Source organism: Penicillium malachiteum, assembly GCF_028827825.1.
Source record: "Penicillium malachiteum strain IBT 17515 chromosome Unknown utg000005l:1.0-9002435.0:326005.0-9005861.0, whole genome shotgun sequence".
In the NCBI taxonomy this organism is placed as follows: domain Eukaryota; kingdom Fungi; phylum Ascomycota; class Eurotiomycetes; order Eurotiales; family Aspergillaceae; genus Penicillium; species Penicillium malachiteum.
Window position 1 is genome coordinate 1714634 of NW_026643099.1, and position 27850 is coordinate 1742483.

Consider the following 27850-nt stretch of genomic DNA (forward strand, 5'->3'; position numbering starts at 1 on the left):
CCCGAGCTCGGCAAATGAACTTGGGGACGGGGGTTGAGGAGTCATCTTCCTGGCAAATCGCTATGCGAAACTTGGCAGGACTTCGGTCATCCAAATACGAGTTGGAATTAGCCTTGTTGCTGTTGATGAAGACCAGCTGACTCATGTAGACTCCATCAAAGCGGAGCGTTCAAATGTTGTTCCATATCGGGCAAGTCGCGAAGCTTCTTCAGCAGATTCTGAGGTCTGTAGTGTATCCGCCGCTCCATTCACTCGTCAATTGAGAGGATCAGCTGTCCATTCCCGGACTTTCCGACATCGAGCCGCCTCTTGTCACATAGAGCAGATAGCCCAGATCACGAAAGTTCTGGAGACGGTCTTTCGGAGAGGAGCCTTTCGAAGAAATCATTCCAGACCTTGTCTTCGGTGCTCAAACTCCGGAGAAGTCGAAAAGAGAGGCATCTCAGTCTGCTCTAAAGCTTGTCTGATGAAGTTGGTCACAAAGTGGCCTCGTCGTGAGACCTCGATCGAGCTGCTTGATGGATGAACATTACGCTTGAGCCGCTCAACGTGAAGAGTTCGCAGAAAAGTTCCAAAGATTTGGTCACTCCGTTGTTGCACTGCCTGCATCCACTGCAAGGCCTCGGTGAAAGTGCAGGTCTCATCACGGAACTTTGAGTCCACAGACAGGAATACGGCTCACGTACCATCTTGAACATTAATAACATTTGAAATCGCTCCCGGATGCGTGTACGTGAGAGTAAATCGAAGGCCGGCCCTTCCACGGTTCCAGCCCTGAAGGGCTCAAGTGGTACCGTCACGGTGACGGTGTACTAATACTGATTCTGTTACCTACTCGTATCAACTGCCTCTATATAAGTACTCCCAAGGTCTCATTAAAATGTTCTCCTCTAGTTCAAGCTCGACTACTATTCTCAGCTCCAGTTCATCTGAGATATAAGTGTCTTTCAACATTCGAAGGTTTTAAGATGCGGATTGGAGACGATGCCAAGGGGAAAGATAAAGGTACAAACATCATGGAAGAAAATCCAGCATTGACGGTGGACGATAAGCCTACTGAGATGGCCAAGTTTGATCAATCCGATTTCCCTTCCAAGGACCTCCGAATCACAATCCACCTATCGCAACCAAGTATGGCTGAACAGGCAATCTACCATTGTTTACGATCACAAGACTGGACGGATCCACAGTGCGAGATCTATTTCAATGAAATCAGTGGGATGCAAGACGCCCTTCACCATTTTTTTACCGACCAAGGCTGGTCTGACAGCTTGCTTAGGGCGTTCCATGAGCGTTGCCGGGTTGAATTACCAGAAAACCTCGCACCTCCCGGGGGAACAGATGAACCAGACCCGGTTATTGATACATATAGAGCAGAAGGTCGTTCGAATTCGCTTTTGAAGGACAGGAAAATGCAATTAAAGTTGCTCGAAGAGATGAAAAGGAGAAAAACTATTGGGAATGAGTTATATCAGAGTTTGCGAAGTTAATTGTTCGACACATGCATACTTGCCATCATTTGCCCAGGTGAATGTTTTATGAAATTACCTAGGTAGCTATATCTATGATTAAGTCACCTGTCAATCATTCAAATGTTTCAAGGTTCTACCTGGCAACTACTAACCGCCGTTAAACATTAGCAATCCGTTAAAATGCCAGGGCAAGCACTAAGAAGAAGTAACATTTGAAACTCAAGGTGTGTGCGGGAAAGAAAGCTACTTGAACGACTACGACTCAGTAAAATAGTTGCATATTGAAAGCTCCAGTGGACAAAGATAGACCATTGACAGGAAAGACTTTCAGAAAATGTCTTCGGGGCACTGGCATTTTATCACGAACAGAAAGGCCTAGATAATGACTTTAACTCCCTCGTTCAATTCGACGTAACCTTCATCCGCATTGTCGATTACCTAGCATCGCATGTGTGCAGGCTAACATCCATAGCAAAACCTCTATGTGACAAAACTCGTTGACGAGACCAAAGCAAATCCGGATCTCCTCAAAATACTTCTACTTCTCTTTCCCAGATATTCAGACAGATATCATATCCGAATGTGCGTATGCCAGATGCAATGCCAGTAGTACAGCGATCAATCAAACACAATATCGCTGGAATGGCTATGCATTTGCTTTCATGTGTGACTATGCTGATGGGTTGTCTATTCTTTTCCAAGATTTCAAGGCTTATACTAGAATAAACCATTGTTCCCTGAGACAGGTGGAATGAGATGCACATCTGCTGCCTCATTAAGCATATTATTTCCTTCTATTCTCCTAGCTGGATTGTCTGGTGCTTTGGTAACGCTGTTGGCCTAAGATGAGACATCTGGATTCACAATCATTTCTTGCCCAGAAAGGACTTGAGACACCCAAGAGAGAGAGAGTATTGAGGCGGAGGACATGCACTATATCGTGATGGTATTGATTCGATGGCTCAGGCAACTTAATGTTGGAAAATGCCCATGCAGATCCAGACTGAAAGGATGTCGATATGGCGGAATGAGCATGTTTATCATCACTATCAAGGTCGACGTGAAGTTTGGAATTTCCAGGGGGAATTAAATGCAATAAAGACCCAATGGGAGGTAATGAAATGATCCGGTAGATGTAGCAGAAGGAATAGATTTGATGTATGTAGGTCCAGCCTGTGAATACAGAATCGAATAGCCCTGAACTCCTTCTAGGTAGAAGAAAAGCTTGAAAAACAAGAACAAAGATAGTCAACCAATACAAAAAAACAGTGGAAGCGCTAGAAGAAAAGGGACAGAGACTCAATGAGGAGAAGTATAGTCGAGAAGTTAAATGAGGTATTAGAGAATAAACAAGTCAACTCTTCAAAGCCTCCAATCGATTCCGCATCTCGTCGAGAGTCGCTTCCTGATCCCCAAATTCGGGCTCGGCCACTGGGGCTTCCTCGACAGGTGATTCGGGTTTGGCTGGTGCCTGAGAGAGCTTGCCCTGCAGGATTTCTTGCAGAACCTTGTCCACCTCAGCCTCAGCCTCATCTTCTTCCTCTTCTAGAAGGTTATCAACAGGCATGGCATCCTCCACTATCTCATCGATGATTCCAGCCCTGACCAACTCCGTAGATAGTTGGAACATCGTACTTTGTAGCTCAGGCATTCGGACTAACGTATTCACATCTTTCATGATGGCCGTCGACTTCTGCAGACTGCCTTGGATTTTGCGAACGGAAAAGGCCTCGTTGACTTGCATTCCAACACTCTGCAACTGTGCTCGACTTGTATTCAACCGAGATGATTGCTTTCGGATGCGCACTAGTTCTCGGGCAAATGTCTTCGTTTCGCTTATAGCTTGTTTAGCCTGGGATGGGTTTCGCTCGGCTCGCTTGGAGGCATTGATAATATGTTGTCGGGTCTTGCTATCGAGGGTCTTGAGCTGCATGAGATCTCGATCAAGTTGTCGTGTATTTGCGCGGATGAGAGCATTGCATTTTCTCATCTATCAATAGTCCCAACAGTTAGCAGGTTGAATGCGATGGGTCTCCTGATGGGTGACGGAGCATCCTATCCTACCTGAGCTTGAGGGTCAGGCCCAAAGAATACGGCCTTTAACGTCTCCATAATGAGATAGCAGTTGCTTTTTGGAGCAACGCAAAGAGGTCAAATATGTCTTATCGGCTTCCCAACTGATCGGACTGGATCGCAACCCAGAGATTCAATGTGTTTAACGGAGTGGGGTGATTGGTGGTGTTTTCCAGGCACCAGGTCTGCATCAAGGGGCGGGGAGGTGATATACTGAGAGAAGAGATAACAATAGAATCTCTGAATAAGCCAGAGACATTCAATAGAAATCTTCAACTCTCGAGTCCGTTTTATCAGGATTGCCCTTGTCTCCAAGCAACTTGGAGGGGGTCCAAGGATCGGCTTAGTCATGCTTGTGACGTCCAGGGACCTTGACACCTGGATATTCAGGCCCCATAAAAAGAGCAAACTAGACAAACAACCCCCTCAGTCCACGGGTGCTTCCAGTACATTCTCTGAGGTGAATGCGGTACATGCTCTTTCACAGCTAAGCTTGTCTTTCTTCGTTCCACTCTCAGCATTCCTCCGCTTCCAAAGCTTCATTTCCATTTATTTCCGAATCTCCCCCGGATCATCATCCATATATCTCTTAACTATGGCTACCGTGCACCCCGAAGGTAGGTTATGGCAGCTCTTACGTTCCCCGCTCTGCCCCAACCCTCGGATCTGCACATTTTGCAACGACAACCACTATGACGTTATTGCAATCTGCGAGGCATTGGTGGAGAAATGAGATACTCGAATATCTTGAAAGAAGACTTGTAGATCTTGAAAGATGTTCAAGACCAGAATTTGGCTGACTCGATTATTGTTTGGTTTTCACAGTTACCTGGGCCCAGCGCTCCTCGGCTGATGAAGCCGAGCGCAACTACCTCTATGTGAGCCTTAAGACCGCTGATGTCCCCAAGGACAAGGCCGACCTTAAGCTCACCCCTACCAACGTCTCTTTCACTGGCCCCTCTGGCAAGGGTGTTACATACTCCGTGTCCCTGGACCTCTACGCCGAGATCGACCCTGAGAACAGCAAGGTAAACCACACTGACCGTGAGGTCGAGTTGGTGCTGCGCAAGAAGGAGCTGGGTGAGGAGTTCTGGCCCCGTCTGCTGAAGGAGAACAAGAAGGTTCACTTCTTGAAGACCGACTTCGATAAGGTATATATAACCCCGCTGTTTCAATTGGATCTTTGAGATAATCAATGAGGCTGACCCGAATTCAAGTGGGTTGATGAGGATGAGCAAGATGAGGCCGCTGAGGATGACTACGCCAACAACTTCGGTGGTTTCGGCGGTGAGGGTGGTGAGGGTGGTGCTGGCGGTCTCAGCAACATTGACTTCTCCAAGCTCGGCGGTATGGGTATGGGTGGCGAGGGTGGCATGCCTGACTTCAGCGCTTTGGCTGGTGCTGCGGGCGGTGCTCCTGGTGCCGAGGGCGAGGATGATGATGTGAGTTATTCTGGATATCCGTGGCCTGTGAATGATTCACCTTTAACTAACTGTCGTTTCTAGGATGAGCTCCCCGAGCTTGAGGACGAGCAGCCCTCCAAGATCCAGGAGGTTTCTTAATTCAACTCATACTCCAAAGTTACTTCTGCGCAGTGTCTTTGACGACCAGAAATGAAAAAAAAAATACAGGCTGCCTTTAGGTGCCTGCGGGATGGTGTGCCGGATAATTTTTCTTTGTTTCTTCGATTACTTGGAGTCCCTATGTTAGTAGAGCAAAGCGACCAGGCTCAGCTGAATTGAATTGGTTTCTATTTAGCCTGGCTAGATCATCATTGGGGATCTGAGAGTCCTGACATCTGGAATGATGGATGTAGTGGTGAGAAGGCAGGTTTGGATGTAGCTGACTAGTAAAGAATTTACTATACAATACAAGTTGCTCAAGTGATTCTTCTCCTATATTTCTTCAATATCAAATCTATTAGTCCCTACTAGACATTTTTATGGTGAAATTTGTCTTGAGTCTGTCCATGAGACTGTACCCTAGACTGAGATGTGTGGGAGGGGGCTATGACGCAAATGCCCTTCCACTGAATATCGCCAATCCATCACGCATGAATGGAGCAAATCAAGAACATATTTGAGATGAATCCACTGTCTAAATGAATTTTTTTGTATTGATCTTCTCTCTTGAATTAACTCATTATCACATGTGCACTTAATAATCTAATAGTTCGAGAGTCAAATTCTTACCCTTGGAATATACTTGAAGGTCCCGGGCGGTCATTGGTCAGTCACGGATTGTTCCGCCACACTCTCACCCCTCGAATTTGTGGAGGCTCTCTCTTCTTCTTTCAATCTCGACTTACACCCTTACCCTACGGGTTTCTCCCTTTCTTTTGGTGTGCATCAGCGTTGAAACTTTGCTCTCACTTGCGCGACCGGGCGCCTTGCTTTTTCACCTTTTTTCCATTCTCTACTCGAATCACTCGTCACACGAGCCAATCCGTCACTATGCCTCCCAAGAAGGTCGATCAGCCTAAGAAGAAGGTCAAGTCCGTTGATGACAAGGTCAGTATATCTCTAGGCGATATGAACTATTTTTTTCAAGTTGGGAGATTGTTACTAACCTCCTCGTATCAACAGACCTTTGGCATGAAAAACGTACGTCACCGAAAAAAAAAATCCGATCGCTCTCCCCCACACATCGAATATCACTTCCACCAAGTCTGTGCAAATCACAACTTACTAACACAACCACAAACAGAAAAAAGGAGGAGCTGCCAAGAAACAGATTTCACAGTTGAACGCACAAGCCGCATCCAACAAAAATGATTCTGAAAAGAAAAAAGCAGCCGAGAAAGCCCAGCGTGAGGCCGAGAAGAGGGCCGCTGAGTTGGCTAAAAAGGAGAATGCCGAACTCTTCAAGCCCGTTCAGGTTCAGAAGGTTCCTTTTGGTGTCGATCCCAAGACTGTGCTGTGTCAGTTCCACAAGAAGGGTGGTTGTGAAAAGGGTCGCAAGTGCAAGTTCAGTCACGACCTGAACATTGAGCGCAAGGCAGCTAAGAAGGATCTGTACACTGACTCGCGTGAAGGAGAGGAAGAAACTAAGAAGGCCGATACTATGGATACATGGGACGAGGAGAAGCTGCGCGATGTTGTCATGAGCAAGCATGGAAACCCCCGCACAACCACCGACAAGGTTTGCAAGTTCTTCATCGAGGCAGTTGAGAACCAGAAGTATGGTTGGTTCTGGGTTTGTCCGAACGGCGGTGATAAGTGCATGTACAAGCACAGTTTGCCTCCTGGGTATGTCGAATTCAAGATTTTATTTTCAACAATGTCGCCAGCTAATAATGGTTTTCCCTGATAGATTCGTCCTCAAGACTAAGGAGCAGAGAGCCGCCGAGAAGGCTTTGATGGACAAGTCACCTTTGAACACTCTGACCCTGGAAGATTGGCTGGAGTCCGAGCGACACAAGCTGACTGGTACCCTGACGCCAGTTAACCCAGAAACCTTCGCCGAGTGGAAGAAGGGACGTCTGGATAAGAAGGCAGCCGAGGCGGAGGCACAGAAGGCCAAGGAAGCAACTGGTCGCTCTATGTTTGAGAGCGGTGATTGGAAGAACCAGGAGAGCAGTGAAGAGGAGTCAGATGGCGAAGATGAAGATGACGACGGCTTCAACCTGGATGCACTGCGAATGGAGACCGAGAGGCTACGTGCAAAGAACGAAGAGGAGCGCTTGGCTAAGCTTGGTATTGCAGTTCCACCTTCGAATGACGATGCTCTTGTACAGGAGGCTGCAGGCTGAGCCTCCCCACCTCCTTGCGAGATCAGTTTTGTGAGTCTCCGGGAATTACCATTTCCCTGCCGGACACTGAAGCCCGACTCTGTCAGATTGGTTGCTTTGGTCCACGGGGATCGGATCCCCATGACGAGTGATCGTTACAATCGTCGATTATTCGGCGTTATCTCCTGATACATCCAAAGTTTGCGTTGTACGGCCTCGTTATGCCCCCTGGGGACTCACCCGGTCACCCTTGCCATTCGCTTTCTCTCCACATTACCGGGTATCTCGAATATCAGTTGAGTGGGAGAGGTGAATAGCAAGTTGATTGGTAACGAGAGCAGAAGGGTTTGAGAACATCCTGTGTCTCATATGACGGAAGAATCAACGACTGATATATGTTATGGCAGCTTGCTTTAGTAGCAAAAAGTCCTTTTCCAAGTTCGCACAATTTAATGCAATGATTCCCACAGTATCACTCGATCGAGGTCCTCAATACACACTAAACGCTGGCCTGCAAGGTACCTACTTGAGCTGACCACGACATTCCAAGTATGCGCCTTCAGGGCTGGCCAACGGCTTTCTAACATTTGACGGTCTGAGTCTGAGTTCAAAATTTCAAATTCTGCTCTCCGCATATGCATACTAGGTGCTGGCTACATCCAACAAGTCTCGTAGTATGTAGCAGAACCTGGAATACAGGCGACGGCTTATCCCGACTCACTGCACCCCATTATAACAGCCTGAGCCTAACTTCGCCTCGTCATGATACTAGTATACATTTTGAACTTACCATTTCTTCACGCCACCCTAGTGAAACATGTATCAACCCGATCTTGAAAGGGCTGGTATTCCATGAACTTACTACCTGGAGACTCCCTCGCCCATGCGAGTGGGATTTCACAATCTATACGAGTAGTAGGTAAAGCAGCCTTTGTAAGTTCAAGTTCTAGCTGCATTTTGAGGAAAGCACTCGCATCTTCCAAAATTTGAAGGTTCAAATGTTTGCCGAACGGAAGATCCCGTTCTTCGTTGAAACTGGTCCCAACTTGAAGTCGAATAAAAGGAACTAGTTACATATTTTCTACTTCTTCCTTCCACATATGCATTCGATTGCTACTAGTCAACAGGCTTACACCACATTGCATCCTTACTGACTACAACAATCGCTACTACATCGTCCAACTTGAATAACGTTTGCAAAATGTCATCTAACCCGACTACCTCGACCTCACAGTACTCATGCGATTCAAATATCTCAACATCCACTGTCGACTTTGATGAGGAGCCGTTTGAAACCTTCAAGGATAAAGTTCTCAAGCTATGCCGTAATGAACTGGATATGCCCAAGGGAAGTGTGAAAGTCGAGCGGCTAACTGGTGGGACCTACAACCGTGTCGTCAACCTCCAGTCCCCAGACAAGGACTGGATTCTCCGCATTCCTCGCCTTTTTCATGGTAACCCCTCAATGTTCCATGATATCGGCCCACTCGAACTTCTACAAGACCACCCAGGAATCCCTGTTCCAAAAGTGCTATGTTTCGATCACACTGATTGCAACTCATTAGAGCTGGCTTACATGGTTCAGGAACGGGTTCCAGGTCAATGTCTTGTGCACACCTATCGCGACCTATCACACCAGACAAAGTGTGCTATTGCTAAGGACTTGGGCCACGCTTTCTCGGAAATGCATCAGATCCGGAATCAATTTGCAGGAAAGCTGTTTTGGACAGAGGAAATAATGCGTGTACAGCCCCTGAACCCCTCGCATAGGGATTTCTACCTGCCTCGTCATGTTGCCCGGGCTAGTGAGTCTACAGAACAGTTCATACTGGAACTCCTTCATGACAGGCTCGAGATCGCAACAGAACGTCTTCCGGATAAGGATGCGGCCTGGAAAGTCAAGTCCCTGAACAAACTTATTCCAATTGTAAAGGAAATGGGTAGGATGGGAATCTGGGATACCGCTTATTCCTACTGTTTCTGCCACCTTGATCTCGAGCCTCGGAATGTCATGGCGGATGAGAAAGGCATCACCGCTATTTTGGACTGGGATAGTGCGATGTTCGCCCCTTTCATGCTATCGTGCCAGCCCCCCCATGTGGATATGGTGGTGGCGTGAGAAGGCATCCAAGAATGATAACCATCTGGCTGCGGAGGTACCCCCTACACCTGAGGGACAGGAGCTCAAACGGTTGTTTGATGAAGCTGCTGGGCCGATCTACGCCCAATACGCTTATCAGCCACAGTATCGACTGGGACGATCGTTGATCAAATTGGCGGTGTATGGGCTTCACATGGAGAAAGCTCACCTGTTAGATGACGTTTGCAAAGATTGGAGGGAGTGGAGAGGCCAGAATTAGTCCTACAGATATGGTCACCGAGAAACATGGAGGATTAGGTACAAGTTGACGAGGATGGACATGGGCTGATGTGAGCATGTACTTCGAAAATTGAGAGATACTACAGAATCTACGGCAAATTTAAAACGCGAGTCGAGCTACGGGGTTGTAGGTGTAACCCAATTTCAAGTTTCTTTCATTGATTTAGACAGGGTACTGCGATAATGAAAGCAAATCACTAGAGCAGTATTCAAATCTTCGCCTTATCTTCCAAAATGCCACCTTCCAGCATCAGAGCTACAACGTCCTCTGCAACACCTCTCGAGAGCTCAAAGCCACGACCTCCAGCGCCATACGCATGAACCAGCTTCCTATCACCGCTCAGATTCTCAATTTCAATTCGCATGCCTCCTTCGCGAGCAGGTCGTCTTCCAACGATATCACGAATGACATCAAACTGGCCATCACTTTCAGGTGTGAATGGGAACCATTTCTTTGCATTAGCAAGAAGCCTTGCTCGTGTCTCTGGTGAATGATTAGGATCCCAGTTTCCTGGCTCCTTAGTGCCACCAATGACAGTCCCACCGTCGAGGGGACGGGGAATACAGAATGACCAAGAGCCATCCTCGTTCTGTCTTGTGATTGTGGCATCGACAGCATTACGAACAAGACAAGTTTGTCCTAGAGAAGAATCAGTATGTCGTCTCGAATTTGATGACAGCATGAAAAGAATATACCTTTGATAATAAACGATTTCGGATCCTCAAAGCCAACCCCCGAGCAATTAACCACAGTTCTTACTGCTGGAGCCAAAGAAAAAGCCTCTTGTATATTCGCAAGAGCATATTGCTTGGTACTTCCACCTTTCAACACAAACTTGCGCAACATATACGCACAATAAACCGGCGAGTTAACCACATACGTTCCATACTCCACACCCCATTTGACTCCCTCGGGAACCTCGCTGCTGGATAAACGTCGGAACCCATCCAGATGGGCATACACATTACGCACGCTCTGCGCATCTAGATAGTCCTGCGGCGGAGCCTCGAGGTGCTCCACACCCTGGAGAAATTTAACTCCCGCAGCCGGTTCATCGGCGACTCGCTTCATGAACTCATATGTACGTTGCGCCTGACTTGCCTCCCGAAGGGCTTGCGGCGAAGATCCTGGTACTGGTCGATAATGCGCTCCGGCCCATGGGGAGGCATAGTTGACGGAGGTGTCGGAAGGGAAGTCTCTGGCTACCAAGAGGATTGATTGTGTGGGGCTGAGGTGTTGTTGGATGTATAATGCGGTTGTTAGACCGATCACACCGGCTCTAGATGTTGGTTAGTTGGATGATTCTCACAGGTTCGTTTACTATGGGTTCTTACCCTACTATGATAATAGTCTCAGACATGATCAATGAGTCACAAGGTAAACCTCAAGGTCCGAGTGTTAACTCGAGTGTTATGGAATTTGACGCCTTTGGATGATTCTTGGATTCCTGAACGAAGCTATTGTCTGGCAAGAGTCGCAAGACATGAGCGAGATTGAGTGAGTCAAAGCCCACGATAAGCCCCGCACGATCAGATGATAGGAATGATAATATGAGTATAGGTATTTGCATCAAGTGCCGGTGCTTATGGGTAAGATTTCGATTTAGAATTTGAATTTGAGATCAGCTAGGACCTTTATAAGGAGTGTATGTTAAAATTGTTGGAAGAATGCACCTCTTTTATTGATCAGCATTGAACGGTGTACTCTGGGGACCCGAGCGGATCTACTCCGCAGTGTAGTTCGTCCCTTTCAACCTTTTCAACCCTTTCAATCCCTTCATGCTAAGGTAAGTGAAAATTGGGATTGATCACCGGATGTGATGCAGTCTCCCGAATTTCAAGTTCGATTGGAAAACTCTCCGTTCCTTCTTTCTCACTCCCCGATACCACTCCACAGACGGCCCAAGCTCCATTTGGACCATACAATATATGTGCCTGATGTGCAGCAAGCAAGACCCCGGCTTGAAGCACACAGTCACATCACATAATATCAGGGACTGGGGCGTATGTGCAACGATCAAGGAAAAAAAGGAGAAGACTATCACTTCAACCTTGAAATTGTGAAAAAAGCAAAATCCGATCTCAAACCGATCATCATGTTCCAAGTAGTATAATGTGTACTCCATAATCTCCCATGAAACGGGGCAAAACTCCATGAGAATTCTCCGTCAGGATTTCAAAGATATTTTTAAAATATAATTTTTCTTCCATTCTCATAGGTTGCATAAAACAAGGCTAATGAATTCCAAGCCTTGCGTACCATGGGGATAATGAACAGTAATTGGTGGAGGAGTGAAGTTGTAGGCGCCGAGGGATCAGCAGTGATAAGATGTGATTGGTGGTTTCAACGTGACGAAAGGTGCATCTTGTCAACTTCCTGCACAGATCTCCTCTATCACATCAACCAACCCGTTATTTTTGGGGGGATTTGGACGGGGTTTGATGTTTTTTTGACTTTGACCAGAAAATACGATTCAGAATGGTCCTTCTAAGATTGTCTGGCGCCAAAGAAGAAAAGAAAATGGAATCACCTTGTGATCCCCATTGTGAATCCTAGAGGCTGGGAACATCTCGGATCATTAACCCTTTTTTTTTCCGCAAATATCTAACGGCTGTCAGTTTTGTCAGGCTTGTCAATTCCGTGCAGATTTCTACATACTAAATGTACCACGGACCTTCTCTAGTCCAGAAAATTGGAGCAATCGACCTTTTTTTTTTTACCACCCACGCGCTTTCCAAATGGTATCGACCCACTTCTCCTCGGGCCTTGAACAGACTGCTGATGGTTCCCGTCTGTGATTCGGGAGCCTCCTGCATTGATCTAAACCCCATAACTTCTTCTGTCTCGTTTCTGCATGCTCGTTGGTGCAGTCCCACCAACCCAGAGCCACCCAACCCCAGCCACCAAAAGGCTCGATCTGACCTTCTCCGCTAATGATGTGATGTCTTTTGGTACCATTGTTTCAGGCTATGGGGTTGGAAACTCCCATCTTTCATAAATGGAACATCATGTATGGCTAGTCGTGAAATGAAGCGCCCTGTATAGTACCCCGGCGCCAACCCCGATTGATTGATGGGTGGGAGATACTGATCGACTATTGAAGCCCTCTCCACTTCTAACTGGTATTTTAGTTCAATATGTTTGGGAAAATAAACCAAAAAAGGGGAGCTTTCTGTCCTACCGGAGTAAGCGCATCAATCCCACGGGTGACAAGGGTGGCGCCAGATTATTCCCTATATCTCGCGTATAGGTCATAGTATAATACTATAGATATACCCTGTTACTACCCATCTCCACCCCACATCCTGTCACAAACTTAAGCCCCTCCAGCCACGCTAAAAATTTAATGGGAATGTGATGAACGTGGCCCTCGATTCCTTCCGAATCCCTGCTTCCTTTTTCTGTTCATATTTCCCACCCCGGTCAACTCTGCATCTAATTACACCAATCTCGCCTGGTCGCATATCGCCTACAGCTCCTCTTCCTTATTAGGTCCGGATCTTCGCGAACAGCTAGCTGCAATCTGTTTTTTTAACCTGCAACTAAATCCATCCGGCGTTTCCCCAAGTCTCCAAATGTTCGGTATCCTGACGCTTTCAAGTTCCCTTCGGCCTTAGACGGTATCTTTAGGGTTGTGGATTAGTAACCTCTCTGTTGAGAAGCTGGGTTAGTATTTTTTCCCTCTTCTTCTTTCCTGCATCTATCTTCTGGGTGGATACTCTTTTATTCTTTTTACGTCCAGTGGGATCTGGAGCACAGCACGAGACCTTTTTAACAAAGGTTGCTCTGGTAGTGCTTGGAAATAGCTTCCCATTCTCCATATATTGCCTACTTGGGTTCGGAGCTTGCAGCTAAAAATCAAGAATTTATATTTTTTTATAAAAAAAAAAGAAAAAAAAACAATGGAGAAGTTAACATGGAATAGAAGCTTGTTACCAGAACCACGACTCCCACAGACTGTCAAAGCAATGGCACCGATGCCGGTACAGGCTTCCGAGCCTCGATTTCAGGCTTGCGCTGCAACCGCATCCCTCTTCCTATATGCGGTTGGCCCGTTAATCCTATGCCTTCACCACGATATACTCGCAGTCGAACGTCAGTTTCGTAGCCATCAACATGATATCGATTTTATTTCAGTGGACAATGTGAGCGAGCGTGGGTCAGGAAGATTGGCTGTCAGTTACGATGTCAACCAAACAGCAATCGTCTGGGATATTTTTACGGGAAAAGAACTGTCAAGATTTGCATCATTTGATCCTCTGCGGGTGGCATCGTGGTTGCGCAATGGCAATGTTGCATTTGGTATGGAGGATCTGTGTATACCAACATTATAAGACTCGGATTACTGACATTAAACTATTTTGTGATAGGAAACGACAAGGGTGAAGTCATTCTATTCGAACCCTCAACTTCAGAACATATTTCCACCAGAACGATCTTTGATCCTATTACCTCTCTTGCGCCATCTATGGATTGTCGAACATTTGCAATTGGGTATGTCGATCGTACTAAACAACTGCATGACTCGACAAGATGAAGCATGAATTAACAATTATACACTATCAGATATCAAAATGGATCGATTCTCATTGCAACCCTCCTCCCCCAATTCACTATTCTTCACACCTTGACGACCTCGCGAGGACCTTCACCAATCATCTCTATCTCCTGGCATGCCTCCTCCTCGAAGCAGAAATCAGATATGCTAGCAACACAGGCCTCAAGCGGCGACTTGCGAGTATGGAGTGTATCAAAGCCAGCGAGCAAAGAGTCTCCTCGAGTAATTCGTGTCTTAAAACGATCTGATTCTTCAAATGCGGATCCAAAATGGATGGCATGGTCTAAAAATGGAAAAATTCTGCAATTCCTTGAAGGGTGAGCGAAATATCTATTCTAACTAGGCTTTCTATGGAAACAACTAATTTAACTGGAATCTACAGAGAAACATGGTCTTGGGATGTCAGGACAAAGCACGTCACTTATGAGCCAATCCCAACAGTGCACGGAGTACGAGGACTTGCAAACCATGGCCCCACAGCGACACTATTCACTATCGGTCCCCAAAACACCGTTCAGCAGTATGATCTGGATACCCTCACAATGGTAGCAAATGTGCAGCCTCCGGTGGTCACCCCTCCACCAGTAGTCACTCCCGAAGAACAATTATCACAAAGGGTCTCTCCTCCTCGGCGCTTGCAGGAAGCTCCAAACCTTCGAGAGGGACCAAACAGGAGACGAACACCCTTTGAATCAAATGTCGATAACTTGAAGCAACAGAGAACGAATGTCATCAGCCCTGCATCTTCCAGAAGCCAAACAGAATCTGTAAGCTCCAAGGCTTCTTCTGGGAAATTTAGAACAGGTGCATTTGCACCGCCCAGTGTATCTGCACAGAGTGCGACAACCTTTTCCATGACTTCTGGCGACCAGGACACACCCCAACCGTCAGCTGGGTATCCCTATGCATCTTCCGTCTCGCTGTCGTCCGTAAGGAGCTCTCGCGCTGGGTCTCGACTGCGAAATGAGGTGCAGATGAGTCCCGCGGAGAAGAATGTTGTTGATCTATTCCCATTTATCCGGGCGCGACTGAATGATGTGCCCTATAAACCACAACCATCGATTGACGAGAACAGCCTCACGCCAAACGATCTGCGACAGCAAATGCTGAGTGTTGTCTTTGGTTGGGATGGAGATATTGCAGATTTGATTAGAGATGAGTGGAGTCGTCATGCACACGGAAGCCAAAGCGCAATTCTCCTAGCACAATGGCTTGGAGAGACCGACACGGATCAAATGGCGGATATGATCAGTAATGGACCGACGACAACAACCGACTGGATGCTTCTAGCTCTGAGTCAAATGACTGGACACGCGCAAGCAAACAAGGTTGGACAGAGCTTTGTACGAAAATTGCTAGAGATTGGAGACATTCATACCGCGGCTTCCATTTTGATTGGCATTGGAGACAGCAACGATGCCATCGAGGTTTACGTATCGCGCAAGCATTTCATGGAGGCCATTCTTATGACATGTCTTCTCATGCCAACCGACTGGCAACGTCAATCATATCTTGTTCGGCGATGGGGAGAACATGTGGTTACACAATCTCAGCAACAACTCGCTATTCGTTGCTTCATGTGCAGTGGCTCTGAGCCTTCTGAACCGTGGACTTCTCCTGGTGCTCAACAAGCGACTACTTTTGCCGATGTCATGGGAGGAAGGTCCCCATTAGCTTCACCTGAACCGCAGCCCTTGATTGCTCCACCCCGTCCATCATCAGCCTCTAATCAGCGTGGAGCTGCGAAGGGTCCCGCGCTCAAGCTCATCACATCTTTTGATGCAAAATCGAATAAACGGTTCCGATTCCCGGGATTGAAAACTGATGACCAGACACCAACAAATGCACCTGGTGTCACACCTATCGCAGAGTCTGCTATTGCTGAGTCGGCTGTTGGATCTTGGAAACTGAGCAATATTCAGAGCCTGAACCAGGCGATGACATCCCGCACAACCACCCCTGCATTCAATCGCCGTCGTCTGCCCTCAATAGGTGAGACTCCCGTGGATGTCCATCCTCCAGCATACCCTCGATCTCTCTCGTACAAGAGCTCCAGTGCCTATGGCTCTACATCAGAAACAGACGATACCAACGGTCAGGACCAAAGCCAGGATGAGCAGGGTGATGATGGATTCTTGACGCCCGCGAAATACAACATGGATTCCGTCAAGCCAAGCCCACAGACTGCTGTTCAAGGCTCAGATAAATTTGCAAATATCAAGGGACTCCCATCGCCTGGCCCAGGATTGTTCGAAGCTTTGAGAAATCACTCAGACATTAATGGATCTCGGGATAGAAAGCCTGGTGGTCTTCAGCTTGATATTATGCATGGAGAAGAAGTCTACCCAGGTCCTCCCAGTCAGTCCGGCTTACTTCACAGTGCAAAGAGCACATCAACTATGCACAGCTATGCCTCCGCGAAGAGTCCAAGTGTAAGTGTTCGCAGCATTGACCAGTATATCAGTAGTCTGGATGAGGCCAATTACCACTCAAAGCAGCGAAGCCATCGACCAGGTCGGGAGCGAAGAAATACCGATGATGGTGCCAGTCAGCCCTCGCGCATTGGGCGTGATGAATCCAGGGAAACTCGCGGTCGGAATGAGCGTCGATACATCCAATCCGCAAACAGATCGCCCTCCTCTCCCGTTCCTATGTCTCCGGATGAACTTGCTCGCCATCACACTGCCGAAGCTGAGAAGCCACGAAAGAAATCCGGTTCGCGTGTGCGTAGCTCCAGCAGAATGAGAAAGGGAGAATCACGCAACCGTCAACGTTCTGCTAGCCGACAGACTGCCAGCCGTCTTGCTCGAGAGCAGTCAACACGAGGTCGTAGCACTGATCGTCAAACGCCTTCTGCTAGATCTCCATCCTCGCCTCTACCTATGACTCTGCCTACAACTGATTCTTCTCAGCAAGATGGTGTGGATGACCCACTTCGCATTGTTGCTGGCAACCGGGAACGACTCCGCTCACACCACCGAAGTGCTAGTCGTCGTCGGACTGACAGAGGTGGGAGCTCTAAACGAGAGGCTTCTCCGGACTCAAAGCACAAGGTGTCTCACAGTCAGCCTGAGATCTGCTTACCTCACGAGTTTGAGCTCCCTGCTCGACCTGAGAACTTCGAGCAGTTGAGTAGCAAGGCCTTTGGACAAGAGGAGGTCTTGAGCGCGAAGTCATTTGGTCAAAATGATATTCTTAGCAGCCATACTTTTGGAGATGTTGAAGTTGAGGTCCTAGGTAATCATGCGTATGGACAGGAAGATCTACTCAGCAGCAAAGCATTTGGTCATGAGGAAGTTTTAAGCGCCAAGGCGTTTGGACATGAGGACACACTGAGCAACCACACTTTTGGACATCAGGAAACATTGGGTAGTCAGGCCTTTGGACATGGAGACACACTTGGCAGTCAAGCATTTGGACATGAGGTCCAAACCTTGAGCAGCAAGGCCTTTGGTCAACACAATGGCTTTACCAATGGGCACAGCCAAGTTCGGCCTGCCTCAGCTGCGAATGACATGCCTGAACTAGTCTCCCCCACGACACCATTTGTGAGTCTGGCCGAAAGGAAGAGAAGAGAGCTAGCTGCCGCGGAATTGGAAGCACGCCGACTTTCCCTTGCACGCAACCCGTCCGCACCGAATATTCCATTCCCCGGGGAGCTGAGCTCTGCTAGATCCCCATTGGAAAGTCCGCCTCCATTCCATGGAAATTCGTACTTCCCACGAGCTCCATCTAGAAACAACATTCCTCCTCCCAAACGATCGCCCGAGTATAACAGTGGCTCGGACTCGAGCTCGTCAGGATCACGAAATCATCCAATTGGCTTGCCAGCAACCCCGCGTGCTATGCGACACCCTAAGTATGGTGGCGGCCGTGAAGAACGACCACCTTCTGTTCCTGTCGTCTCACTCGATCACTATGGACGTCCCATTGCGAGTGATGCTCGATACCAGAGCGAAGCTGCACAGAGAATTGGGCGGTCAATGTCAGTTCCTATGCCAGAAGGCCCAGCAGCCAGATACAAGAACCCACAGCCAGGGCCTTCTGACGTCCCAATGCACCCTCACTACAAGCCCAATCTTCCTCGAAGCCGGTCAAGCAGTCGCGTCCGTAACAACGGAGGTCATCGTCGCACCGGCTCTGGTGGTTACATCGCCGTCAACTCACCCCAGGTATCCGTCAGCATCGAAGAGGCAATCGACAACTCAATGCTAGGACAATTCTCTGGACCACAGATCGAGCTGATTCCTCCACCTCCTCCACCACCACCCGCTCCACCTAGTGGGGCCATTCTTCTTCCTGAGCTTCAGCATCTTAGTGGACCACCACCACCTCCTCCGTTCCCAATGCCTATGGAGGTTACCTCACCCCGACAATCCACCGCCACGATCGACGTTGCCATTGAAAACGAAGACTATGGTCGCCACATTCCACGTGCCATGACCGCAGCACCAACAATCCATGTCAATGCGAGCGAGCCAACGAAGACTGTTAGTAAACGTACATCATTTGAGCATCATCGTCGCAACCGAAGCGGAAATAATGAGAGCTTCGCTACTAAGCTGCGCAGTTTGACTCGCATTCGAGGTAATAGTCGCAGTGTTGAGCCTTGGGGCACAGCTACTGAATGGGGATCTGATCCTCATGAACTTGATATGCCTTATGAAACATTGCACTCGCGCTCCTACGCACCAGGACAACATGCACAGGGACAAGGCTACGGCTTTTAAGATGGTTTGAATTTTTTGTTGTCTCCTTATGCATTTGCGCTTTTTTTGATTGATAATCGTTGACAAGTAATTGTCTTCGACCATGTTGTTTATGCTGTTTTTTGCTCTTTTTTCATCATGATCTTATGCCAATATTTCCATGTTCAGCGAATTGCGATGTATTTGTTTTCATTTATCTCTCTATCACGATCAACATTTCTCCTTTGATATACCCTCACTTGCTATATTATCCATTTCTCCATTTCGGTCCCGATTTTCACTTCGTCTCCTTGAACATCCATGTTCCAAGGATCCTGTTTATCTCATTCTTTGCTCTCGTTTACAAGCCCCTAGCATATATTTCATTTCAAGATTCCCTATCAAAATTGCAACTCCTCTCTTTTCTATATTTCATTTCTTCCATAATTTCGCCATTTTTATTAGATGGAATATCGATGCTAGGTATAGCTAGGCGCCTGCAAAGGCTAATAATAGATTGGACTTGTGAACAAGGAAACCATGAATTGAGAAATTGATATTCATATGCAGAGAAGATCGATGGTGTTGTATTGTACATAGTAGATAAAGACTGAAAAAAAAATCAAGGGTGAGACTGTATCAAGCTTATGAGCCCCAACCGCGACGGGACTCGCCATCAGCTCCCTTCCGCTCATTATCCATCATCCGATCAAACTCCGATTGCGCCATATCCTTCTCCCGTCTTCTATCGTAATCATATTTATCCTGGGCACCAGTAGGAGCAGAGTCTGTAGACTCAGATTGACCCTGCTCCCATCCCATAGGAGACTGGCGCACAGGATTTTGGGCTCCATTTTGAGCTCTGATGCGATCCCAAGCACTGATAGGTGTGCCATCGAGCTTTGTGTTCCGGTGCTCGGGGGCAGTCGGGCTCGCGTCATCGTCCTGGTTACTACCAGTAAGGAAGAAATCCGAGCCGGATTCCGACTGAGAAGAGGGTTGAGGGGCACGGGAAGATCCAGATCCAGAGGACTGGTAGGCGGATTGGGAGGAATCATCAGTCGACTGGCTTTGGGTATCATTTGACGAGTCGTAAGTGTATTGCTGCTGTTGGGTAGGAGTATCGTCGTAGCTGCCCATCGCATCACCATTGGCATTATCCATAGACTTCAGCAGCGCCATAGTGGCATGTTTTAGTTCCTGGATTCTTGTCGTTGCGAAAGCAAGTTTCCGTTTGCGAATATCTTCATCCTTCTGGGCCTTGGAATCTTCTCTCCACTGCTGCAGTCGTGGGTCTCCAAGAATAGAACTCATATCGACCCATGAACTTGCGAATGACGAAATAATTCCACCAAGCGAGCCGATGAAAAGCATTTTGAATGCCGCTCTACTTGCGATACTCCAGAATACTGCCTTCTCGTGTTGGAGCAGAATACTCATGTTGCGAAGCCGTTGCGTGGCTGTAAGATTGGGGTTCTTTTTCACTGCGCTTCGGTACATCCACAGAACACCTACAGATGTGAAGAGTGGAATTCCCGTTCGTCCGTAGTATGCCGACCGCGAGCAAGATTCAGTGAATGCGTCGACTTCCACTTGGGTTGCTCGACGGCCGGTGAGAACCCAGGTGCCATGCATTCGGTCGGCAACCTTTGCCACGATTGTTCCCCTCCACATTCTCTTTCCATAAAACCCAGTATAAAGTGTGAAGGGATCCGGGCGGGTCATGAGTTCAGGCTTGATCCTGATGCCGGCCAAATCTGGCAGGCGGGCGTCGCTGGATACTGGAGGTCTGGAGGGGTTGTTTGTTGAGGTACTTTGTCCTGCATATGAGCCCCCTTGGGGCGAGGTATCATTGAGAACCATTGTGCTTCTCGGTGGAGGTCAAGTGTGGAATGGTCGCACTTCTTGTCCAAGTTGGAGAAGCAGAGCTCAAGATCGAATGACGTTGTGTTGATGACTCAGCGGGGGTGGAGCCCTCCGGGGTGTAGGAGTAAACTTTCAAGGTTGGAAGCATCGCGGTGTTCAACAAAATACCACATGCTACTGCACTGGTCCTTCCTGAGAATTTGGCTGAAAATGAAAGATGAATTCAGCATGCTGTCAGAGCTGTCAAAATGAAGAAACACCCAACATCTGTGGAACAGCACCCCCAACTTAATTTCCCGCCTGTAAGAAGCAGTTTCTTCTTTTGCTGCGAGCCTGCGACCAATCAACCGCAAGTTGTTTAACTGAGAGCTCGAATGACGGAAATAACGGATAATTTCCCTCCAATGTACTGCTAAATCTTTTATAGACCACTGGCACATCTGACTGTCCTATCCAGGCTGACGTCGTGTACGGAATACTATGGGACCATTGACCTGTCAAAACCTCACACTAATTCATTAAACCAAACCTAGTGACTCAAAGCTACAGCAGGATCCCTAATACCCAAGGGATAAATATCTGACAGTCCATTCATACTTGCCAAGTTTTGATTAAAAAGCCGACTGATTGTTATCACTACCACTTCTCAATATAAGGTCTCAAGTCCAACTCGAAGGCAAAAGTAGTTCGTGGCTGGGTATGCAAATACCAGTACGACTCGGCAATCTAAGTACATGTTAGCTTATTCAAATGATGAAAATCAATTGAGCTTACAGCATCAGGACTCAGCTTCGCATCTTCATGCTCAAGGACCCATGCCTTCGTGCGAGGGATATCGATAATACCGTCAATGATAGCATGAGAGACATGAATGCCCTGTGGACCAAATTCCCGAGCAAGTGACTGAGATAGTGCTCTGACAGCAAACTTTCCAGCTGCAAAAGATGCGAACTGAGGAGAGCCTTTGACGCTTGCGGTAGCTCCAGTGAAAATCAAGGTTGGAGGGTATTGGGGAGATGAATCTTTGGCTTTGAGAAGAAGAGGCAGAGCCCTCTTGGCGAAATTGAATCCTCCCTTTCTGTAAAAAAACAAAAAAAACAATAAGCATCTCATCTGATAATAGATAATCGGTCTGATAGTTTTTGATTGATCGGATTAAACATACGCCTGGATATCAAGGCTTGCTGAGAAGTCCTCCTCTGTCAATTCCAGAAACGGCTTCCTCACAAAGCCACCACCAGCATTAAAGACAGCGGCTGCTACTGGAGAGCCGGAAAACTGCTTTTCAATCTGATCGAAAGCGGCATTGACACTACTGCTGTCGCTAACATCCGCGCTGATGCCAACGGCGTGGCCGCCACTTGAGGTAATCTCCTGAACGACGCTGCTATAAGTGTCGGTATTGCGAGCCAATACAACGACAGAGTATGCTTGAGCGAAACGCTTAGCAATAGATGCTCCCTAGGTGCTGCCTTAGTATTATGTATGATTCAGAATGATATCGGAGGCCTACTGTGCCTGGTCCGACGCCAGCGATGACTGCAAGTGCCTTGGTAGCCATATTGAAGTTGAATACTGTTGAGATAATGATAAGAGTAGCTAGCACTTGGTTGATTTTCAGAGAAAAGAAGTTCAAATGTTCTTCCAAGATTCACGTTCGTCTGAACTCTGAGAACGCGGATATCTCGGTGTTCGGTTTATGGATAGCCCCGCGACGCTTATAAATGCGGCGGGAATTGATCATCAACTACATGAATGATATCATTTCGGGGGAATGAGACCGCTGCTTGGAATTCTCACAATATTCCGATTACACTATCTTCCGAGGTCTCATAAATTGCATCTCGGTCATCGAATGATACAAATCATTCTCCACCGAAGCAATGAAGCACATTGATTGGATGATGGATAGACCCGCTTGGGTTGTGGGCGTTAAGGGGGAATAGAGCACTTAACGCCTCGACCCTCCACTACACCCCGATCAACGAGGGAAACTGAAAAGAAAAAAAAGACAGCTTGAACCACATTTATCACGACCATTGGCAATTTTCATCAAATGGGATTTTTAAACATGTTGAGGCGTGCTGGACATTGTCATAAACTCAAGTTACCCTTCAAAACAAATCAAGGTCGATTTCAGATCATACCTAGCACTGCCAGTGTACGTATCTAAAAATCATTCTCCGCCTGCAGCAGCGGATACATTGCACCGTTTATGCTGTGGATCAGGTTCAGTAAAAGAAATCGATTTTCACCACTGAGAATATCTTCACTTACCGACATAAACAGAGAGACAACTAAGCTCACACTCGCGGCCACAGATATACAAATGAAACTAGGATTAGAAAGTCAGTGTTTGTGCACGAGACACTTAGAGATGAATTCAAGTAACTAACCACTTGTGCCATGCGGAGACAATTATGGCAAGCGAATCGTCTCGTAGATTCTGAGATAGAGAATTGAGGAGTGTGCTACTCGTTCCAGAGACAATTTGGCTGACTTGAGACCGCGAGTAGTCTGGGAGTAAAGCATAGAGACCGTTTGATGCGATATTTTCAAATACAGCTCCGGCAATAGATACACCAAGTGCCATGCCACCTACTTGAGCTGTATCATCAATACATTAGCAGGGATATTCGGGATTGGCACAAGAGCGACAAACCTAGTAACATGAGAGTCAACCCGCTAGCCGCATCAGATGGGATTACAACAGCCTGGATGACTGCGAATGAGGCTTGAGTACTGGCACCACCTCCGACTCCGAGCAAGACTTCCAGTCCATAAATAAATCCCGCTGAGCTGTGGACATGGATAATAGAGGCTGGTGAAACAAATATTAGCAAAAATCGGTGGATTCAATCGACACAGCTCTTACATACCAAGGCAGCTGGTACCAGGGCAATCAGACTACCACCGATGTACCACGGCTTATAGTAGCCAAAATGAGACATCATAGCTCCACTAAATGGCATGGTTGTGATGAGAAGAAAAATGAACGGGAGTAGTTGACCGGCAGACTTGAGCGCACTGTCGCCTTGGGTAAACTGGAAGTAGATGGGGATATAATAGACACTGGTGTAGACCACAGCACCAATTGTCGCACATGATACGAAAAGTAGGACTGGTTCCTTCTGAGTGAATAAGTGGATTGGTAGAATGCGGTTCTCAAAGGAGGTGACAATGTTGAAAGCCTGCTGCAGGGCAAAGACAATCCGTAAAACTCCAGAAACAACGAACAAGGCGATGATTTTCCCGCTATCCCACGGATGGAGAGTTCCGCCAAAGTTGATGCCCATTACCAAAGTGAGTATTGATCCAATGCCGAGCACAGATCACACCCAGTCGAATTTCGCGAGTTTTCACAATCGCGAAGTTCCCGGTGCCGGTTTGTTGGATGGAATGATGAACAAATAAGTTGGCAGCAAGATGGCGCCAAACAATAAGTTAATATAAAATGCCCAGCGCCAATTGTACAGCTCAAAGCCACCGCCAACGACAGGACCTGAGACTGTTCCAAGTCCCCAGACCAGGCCACTATGGTTTATATTGTCAGCACTCGCATCTGCTCATCAGCTTGGTAAAAGTGGACTTGCCTGAGACTCAGATACTTTGGTCGCTCTTTAGTGGTTGTATTCATCGATATCAATGCCATCAGACCAAAGTACATGCCATTTTCACCTTCACCGGCCATGACACACCCGACAATCTCAGCATTGACATTGGGTGCACCACCACAAATCGCAGAGCCTGCCATGAACATGATGGTGCAGACAATGAATACCCACTTGGCATCGAAAAGCACGTATGGTTTTCCAAATGGCAAAATCATTGCCATGCCTCCGATCACAAATCTGTTCAGAGCGTCAGCTTCCGAGTCCGAGTCATCTTGGTTTGATCTCCACAAGTGTATTCTGTTATCATACCCTACCGAGAGCCATGGCAGGTCTTCAACGGCGTTGAATTGATTGACGATTTTCTATTCACAAGGTTAACTGATAAGAACATGTCTAGTGATGAGTCTATTTTAATGAGGACATGGACAAACATACCGGAGAAATATTGGCAACGATCGTATTATCGAGAGCATAAACGAAGATAGCCGTGAGTGCGCTGATCAAGAACACAAATCACTGGCACGGTTAGCACGTTTACTTGCTCAAATCGAATTCACGATAGCCAAACTCACTCTGAAGCCAGTGATATGCCTCTGTTTCTCAGGGGCCGGTGAGACAGGTGAAGTGTCGCTTAAACTAAGCTTTTCGACATCGCGAAGTGAATTGGGGCCTGATGAATCAGAATCTGTAGCCATTCTGGTTGGTTTCAATGATATTATCAACCCAAATGGAAAAAGAATTTTGACGAAAGATGCTGAGGCATGGCACCACTACATAACCATTCCAAATTGAATGCATAAAACTCCCTAATTTAGACAATTTCAATGTTCAGACTGAAAGGGCGCATTTGTCAGTTCTGCAGCTCCGAATAGGGAAGCGAATTTCACCCTGTTGGTTAAAGAACTGCATCATGAATTCAATCTTTGTACTATGCACATGTTGCACGCTTTGTGAGCCAGATATCCAAGTCATGACAAGTGAGCGAATGTACGCCTGTCCGCCTCATGATTCGCTGAAGATGTCCCAGTCTCTACTCATCGGGTATGGAGCTCGGAGCTTAGCTGGAATTAGTGCAAATCAATTGTAGATCTCAGGAGGATTACATACTTCCCCCTTGATAGTGGACAAATCATGGTGAGATTCCAAATATTTGAGCCCTGGGTGTTTGCCATGTAGGTCTTGAGCTAACGGCATTGGGGCCTGCCGAGCGCCACATGTGCATAAGAAAGAAATATCACTTTCTGCATGTCCGAAACTTTTTGAACTGAGGTCCAGAAATCGGACATGGCAATCCTTGCATCAAATATTTACGAGCTCACCAATCGAAAGAGCCTCCAAGAATCATTGTCCTAGCACGGAATTTACTAATTATGTCCGAATTATTTCCGGCCATTCGCCCCATGTTTCATACCTGCCTCTCGGACTTTTGTCATTCCATCAATAATGATAAAGTACCCAGGGACTTCCCGACTCATTGTTGACAGCAATTGATTAATCACTCAACAGTCCCTCTCAAGTCCGCTGGGCAACCTTGCTGGCAGGCATCACTCCAGATCAGTATGCACCTTTGCTGGTTTTGAGATAATGAATGATCCCGAGGTCATATGGATCAGTATTAGCGTACTTGGTCTATACATTGTATACAGCTTCAGAATCATGTCAAACTTCTTTTTCGAAATTTATCGAGAGTCTGGCAAATTAATTTGATGAGTCCGAGCACCCATACACAGTTATGCTGGTAGTTCAACTCTGCGTACTACGCCGCAGTACCTTGACAGTTCAAAGTCAAACAAGTTGGGTGACCAACTTGTTTTTTTTGTGTACTATTATTTTAGACATTTGGTGAAGAGCGAAGAAAGGAATTATCATATTTTGTGCCCAAAAATAAAAATATAGATTTATACAAATGAAGTGGGGCGATAATTGACACCTGAGGCCAAAATCTCTTATCGATAAGCACTCAATTTTCCAAGCTTCAAAAGTCGCATTTTCCCCGACTTCTCCAAATCACCATCAAAATGGATAATAACGACCCTTTACTCAGTGAGCTGTGCTCAATATGGTACGTAATACCTCAATAATCAATGTTTCAAAATGATCGAACCTAAAAATTCTCTCAACAGCCACGTCAACCCCCCAAAATACCGCTGTCCTCGCTGCTCCACCCGCACCTGCTCTCTCCCCTGTACAAGACGCCACAAGCTCTGGTCCCAATGTTCCGGTATCCGGGATCCAGCCGCCTATCTAAAGCGCAGTGAACTAATGAACGAGTCCTCACTCGACCGCGACTTCAATTTCATCACGGGTATTGAGCGCTCGCTGGAACGCGCGGATAGAGATGCGGAGAATCGGGGGATCGATCTTGCGCGTGGACAAGTTCAGGCTCAGGATGGAGATGGAGGTGATTCACAAGATTTTGGTGCTGCTGCTGGTCGCAAGAGAAAGCATCCGCAGCAGGGTCTTGTTAAGGGTGAAGCGGGATTTTTGCGCGGTGCGGAGACAGGTGCTGTGACTGTAATCCGGGCGCCGAGAGGAATGTCGAGGAATAAGGAGAATAATTCACGGTGGCATCCTAAGTATGTTTTGGACTGGGGTATTTTGGGGCTTTTGCTAACAAACATGCTAGGCATAAGTGTCTTAGTTGGTCTGTGGAATGGGTTTTGACGAGTGGAGAGAAGATTATTCGGAATTGTCTTGAGAATTGCCCTATTGCCGATGCCTATGATCGTGCTTTTCCGCTAGCGAAACAGGAGAAACCGAATTCTGAGCCTCTGAAAGACGATGAGCAGAATCAAAGCGAGACTGCTATAGTTCAAGACTCGACTGATGCGGCTACGTCTGACGCTGCAGTGGCCTCGAATCCGTCCGAGCCTACAGCGCAACCCGAACAACCTTCCAGTAGAAATGATGCCGAGATCTCGACGGAGACAGAGAAACTCACAGAAGAAGACAAACCCCAAGATCTAACGATTGGTCCGCATCGCGAACTATACTTCTACCTCCACCGACCACGAACGAGAACTAATAAGCCTGTCTTGGTACCACTCGCACCACTAGCAACACTCGCAGCTGTACTTCGTGAGCGAACAGTTCTCGAGTTCCCTACAATACACGTCTTGGCAGATTCACCAGAGAAACTCCTGGAGCAGAAAGATACGTCGTCATTTATTCTGGAGGAGGAATATGTACGCACTCTTGACCCTGAAGAGGCCGCGGGAAAAAATAGTGAGACTGATTCAGAGGATATTGATAACGGTGCTTTGGGTCTAGAAGGGTCTTCAATTGATTTGGAGAACGTGGATGAACAGAAGGTGCTGGAAGTTTTGAAGCAAGATCTGTTTGAGCCAGAATCATGAACAAGACGTCTTAGTGTATGAGATCTTCGAGGCGCTCATATGTGCGTGCGTGTATATTATTACACGGTGAAATTCCAGTTGTATATTTCATCAAAATTTCCAAGGTTGAATT

At 47.1% G+C, this 27850-nt stretch overlaps 11 protein-coding genes across 11 annotated transcripts; 5 read left to right on the top strand and 6 right to left on the bottom strand.

Annotated features, from left to right (window-relative positions):
- Nucleotides 1-2826: 2826 nt before the first annotated feature.
- On the bottom strand, nucleotides 2827-3584 carry N7483_010676 (ESCRT-III subunit protein VPS24; the record flags this gene model as incomplete). Its single annotated transcript, XM_057094103.1, has 2 exons — nucleotides 2827-3462; nucleotides 3537-3584. The coding sequence occupies 2 exons, from the start codon at nucleotides 3582-3584 to the stop codon at nucleotides 2827-2829; spliced, it is 684 nt and encodes a 227-aa protein (XP_056940074.1).
- Nucleotides 3585-4140: 556 nt separating this feature from the next.
- Nucleotides 4141-5107, top strand: wos2 (Hsp90 cochaperone SBA1; the record flags this gene model as incomplete). The annotated part of the gene is made up of 4 exons (XM_057094104.1): nucleotides 4141-4162; nucleotides 4371-4696; nucleotides 4763-4987; nucleotides 5051-5107. The coding sequence occupies 4 exons, from the start codon at nucleotides 4141-4143 to the stop codon at nucleotides 5105-5107; spliced, it is 630 nt and encodes a 209-aa protein (XP_056940075.1).
- An 891-nt stretch (nucleotides 5108-5998) lies between these two features.
- N7483_010678 (translation machinery-associated protein TMA46) lies at nucleotides 5999-7296 on the top strand (the record flags this gene model as incomplete). The annotated part of the gene is made up of 4 exons (XM_057094105.1): nucleotides 5999-6055; nucleotides 6131-6148; nucleotides 6252-6793; nucleotides 6858-7296. The coding sequence occupies 4 exons, from the start codon at nucleotides 5999-6001 to the stop codon at nucleotides 7294-7296; spliced, it is 1056 nt and encodes a 351-aa protein (XP_056940076.1).
- Nucleotides 7297-8476: 1180 nt separating this feature from the next.
- On the top strand, nucleotides 8477-9394 carry N7483_010679 (phosphotransferase family protein; the record flags this gene model as incomplete). Its single annotated transcript, XM_057094106.1, has 1 exon — nucleotides 8477-9394. One exon carries the CDS (start codon nucleotides 8477-8479, stop codon nucleotides 9392-9394), a length of 918 nt encoding a protein of 305 aa, XP_056940077.1.
- Nucleotides 9395-9864: 470 nt separating this feature from the next.
- On the bottom strand, nucleotides 9865-11016 carry N7483_010680 (FAD-dependent oxidoreductase; the record flags this gene model as incomplete). The annotated part of the gene is made up of 3 exons (XM_057094107.1): nucleotides 9865-10295; nucleotides 10352-10935; nucleotides 10991-11016. The coding sequence occupies 3 exons, from the start codon at nucleotides 11014-11016 to the stop codon at nucleotides 9865-9867; spliced, it is 1041 nt and encodes a 346-aa protein (XP_056940078.1).
- Nucleotides 11017-13558: 2542 nt separating this feature from the next.
- N7483_010681 (WD40 repeat domain-containing protein) lies at nucleotides 13559-18944 on the top strand (the record flags this gene model as incomplete). Its single annotated transcript, XM_057094108.1, has 4 exons — nucleotides 13559-13958; nucleotides 14027-14150; nucleotides 14223-14531; nucleotides 14597-18944. 4 exons carry the CDS (start codon nucleotides 13559-13561, stop codon nucleotides 18942-18944), a joined length of 5181 nt encoding a protein of 1726 aa, XP_056940079.1.
- Nucleotides 18945-19547: 603 nt separating this feature from the next.
- On the bottom strand, nucleotides 19548-20765 carry N7483_010682 (putative endo-1,3(4)-beta-glucanase; the record flags this gene model as incomplete). Its single annotated transcript, XM_057094109.1, has 1 exon — nucleotides 19548-20765. The coding sequence occupies one exon, from the start codon at nucleotides 20763-20765 to the stop codon at nucleotides 19548-19550; it is 1218 nt and encodes a 405-aa protein (XP_056940080.1).
- A 639-nt stretch (nucleotides 20766-21404) lies between these two features.
- Nucleotides 21405-22329, bottom strand: N7483_010683 (oxidoreductase, short chain dehydrogenase/reductase family; the record flags this gene model as incomplete). The annotated part of the gene is made up of 4 exons (XM_057094110.1): nucleotides 21405-21494; nucleotides 21543-21846; nucleotides 21934-22229; nucleotides 22282-22329. The coding sequence occupies 4 exons, from the start codon at nucleotides 22327-22329 to the stop codon at nucleotides 21405-21407; spliced, it is 738 nt and encodes a 245-aa protein (XP_056940081.1).
- Nucleotides 22330-22944: 615 nt separating this feature from the next.
- N7483_010684 (uncharacterized protein) lies at nucleotides 22945-24064 on the bottom strand (the record flags this gene model as incomplete). The annotated part of the gene is made up of 5 exons (XM_057094111.1): nucleotides 22945-22986; nucleotides 23046-23103; nucleotides 23165-23375; nucleotides 23431-23589; nucleotides 23644-24064. 5 exons carry the CDS (start codon nucleotides 24062-24064, stop codon nucleotides 22945-22947), a joined length of 891 nt encoding a protein of 296 aa, XP_056940082.1.
- Nucleotides 24065-24309: 245 nt separating this feature from the next.
- On the bottom strand, nucleotides 24310-25077 carry N7483_010685 (Major facilitator superfamily domain general substrate transporter; the record flags this gene model as incomplete). Its single annotated transcript, XM_057094112.1, has 3 exons — nucleotides 24310-24619; nucleotides 24692-24744; nucleotides 24955-25077. The coding sequence occupies 3 exons, from the start codon at nucleotides 25075-25077 to the stop codon at nucleotides 24310-24312; spliced, it is 486 nt and encodes a 161-aa protein (XP_056940083.1).
- A 1323-nt stretch (nucleotides 25078-26400) lies between these two features.
- N7483_010686 (zinc finger HIT domain-containing protein) lies at nucleotides 26401-27738 on the top strand (the record flags this gene model as incomplete). Its single annotated transcript, XM_057094113.1, has 3 exons — nucleotides 26401-26444; nucleotides 26506-26958; nucleotides 27009-27738. 3 exons carry the CDS (start codon nucleotides 26401-26403, stop codon nucleotides 27736-27738), a joined length of 1227 nt encoding a protein of 408 aa, XP_056940084.1.
- Between the last annotated feature and the right edge of the window lie 112 nt (nucleotides 27739-27850).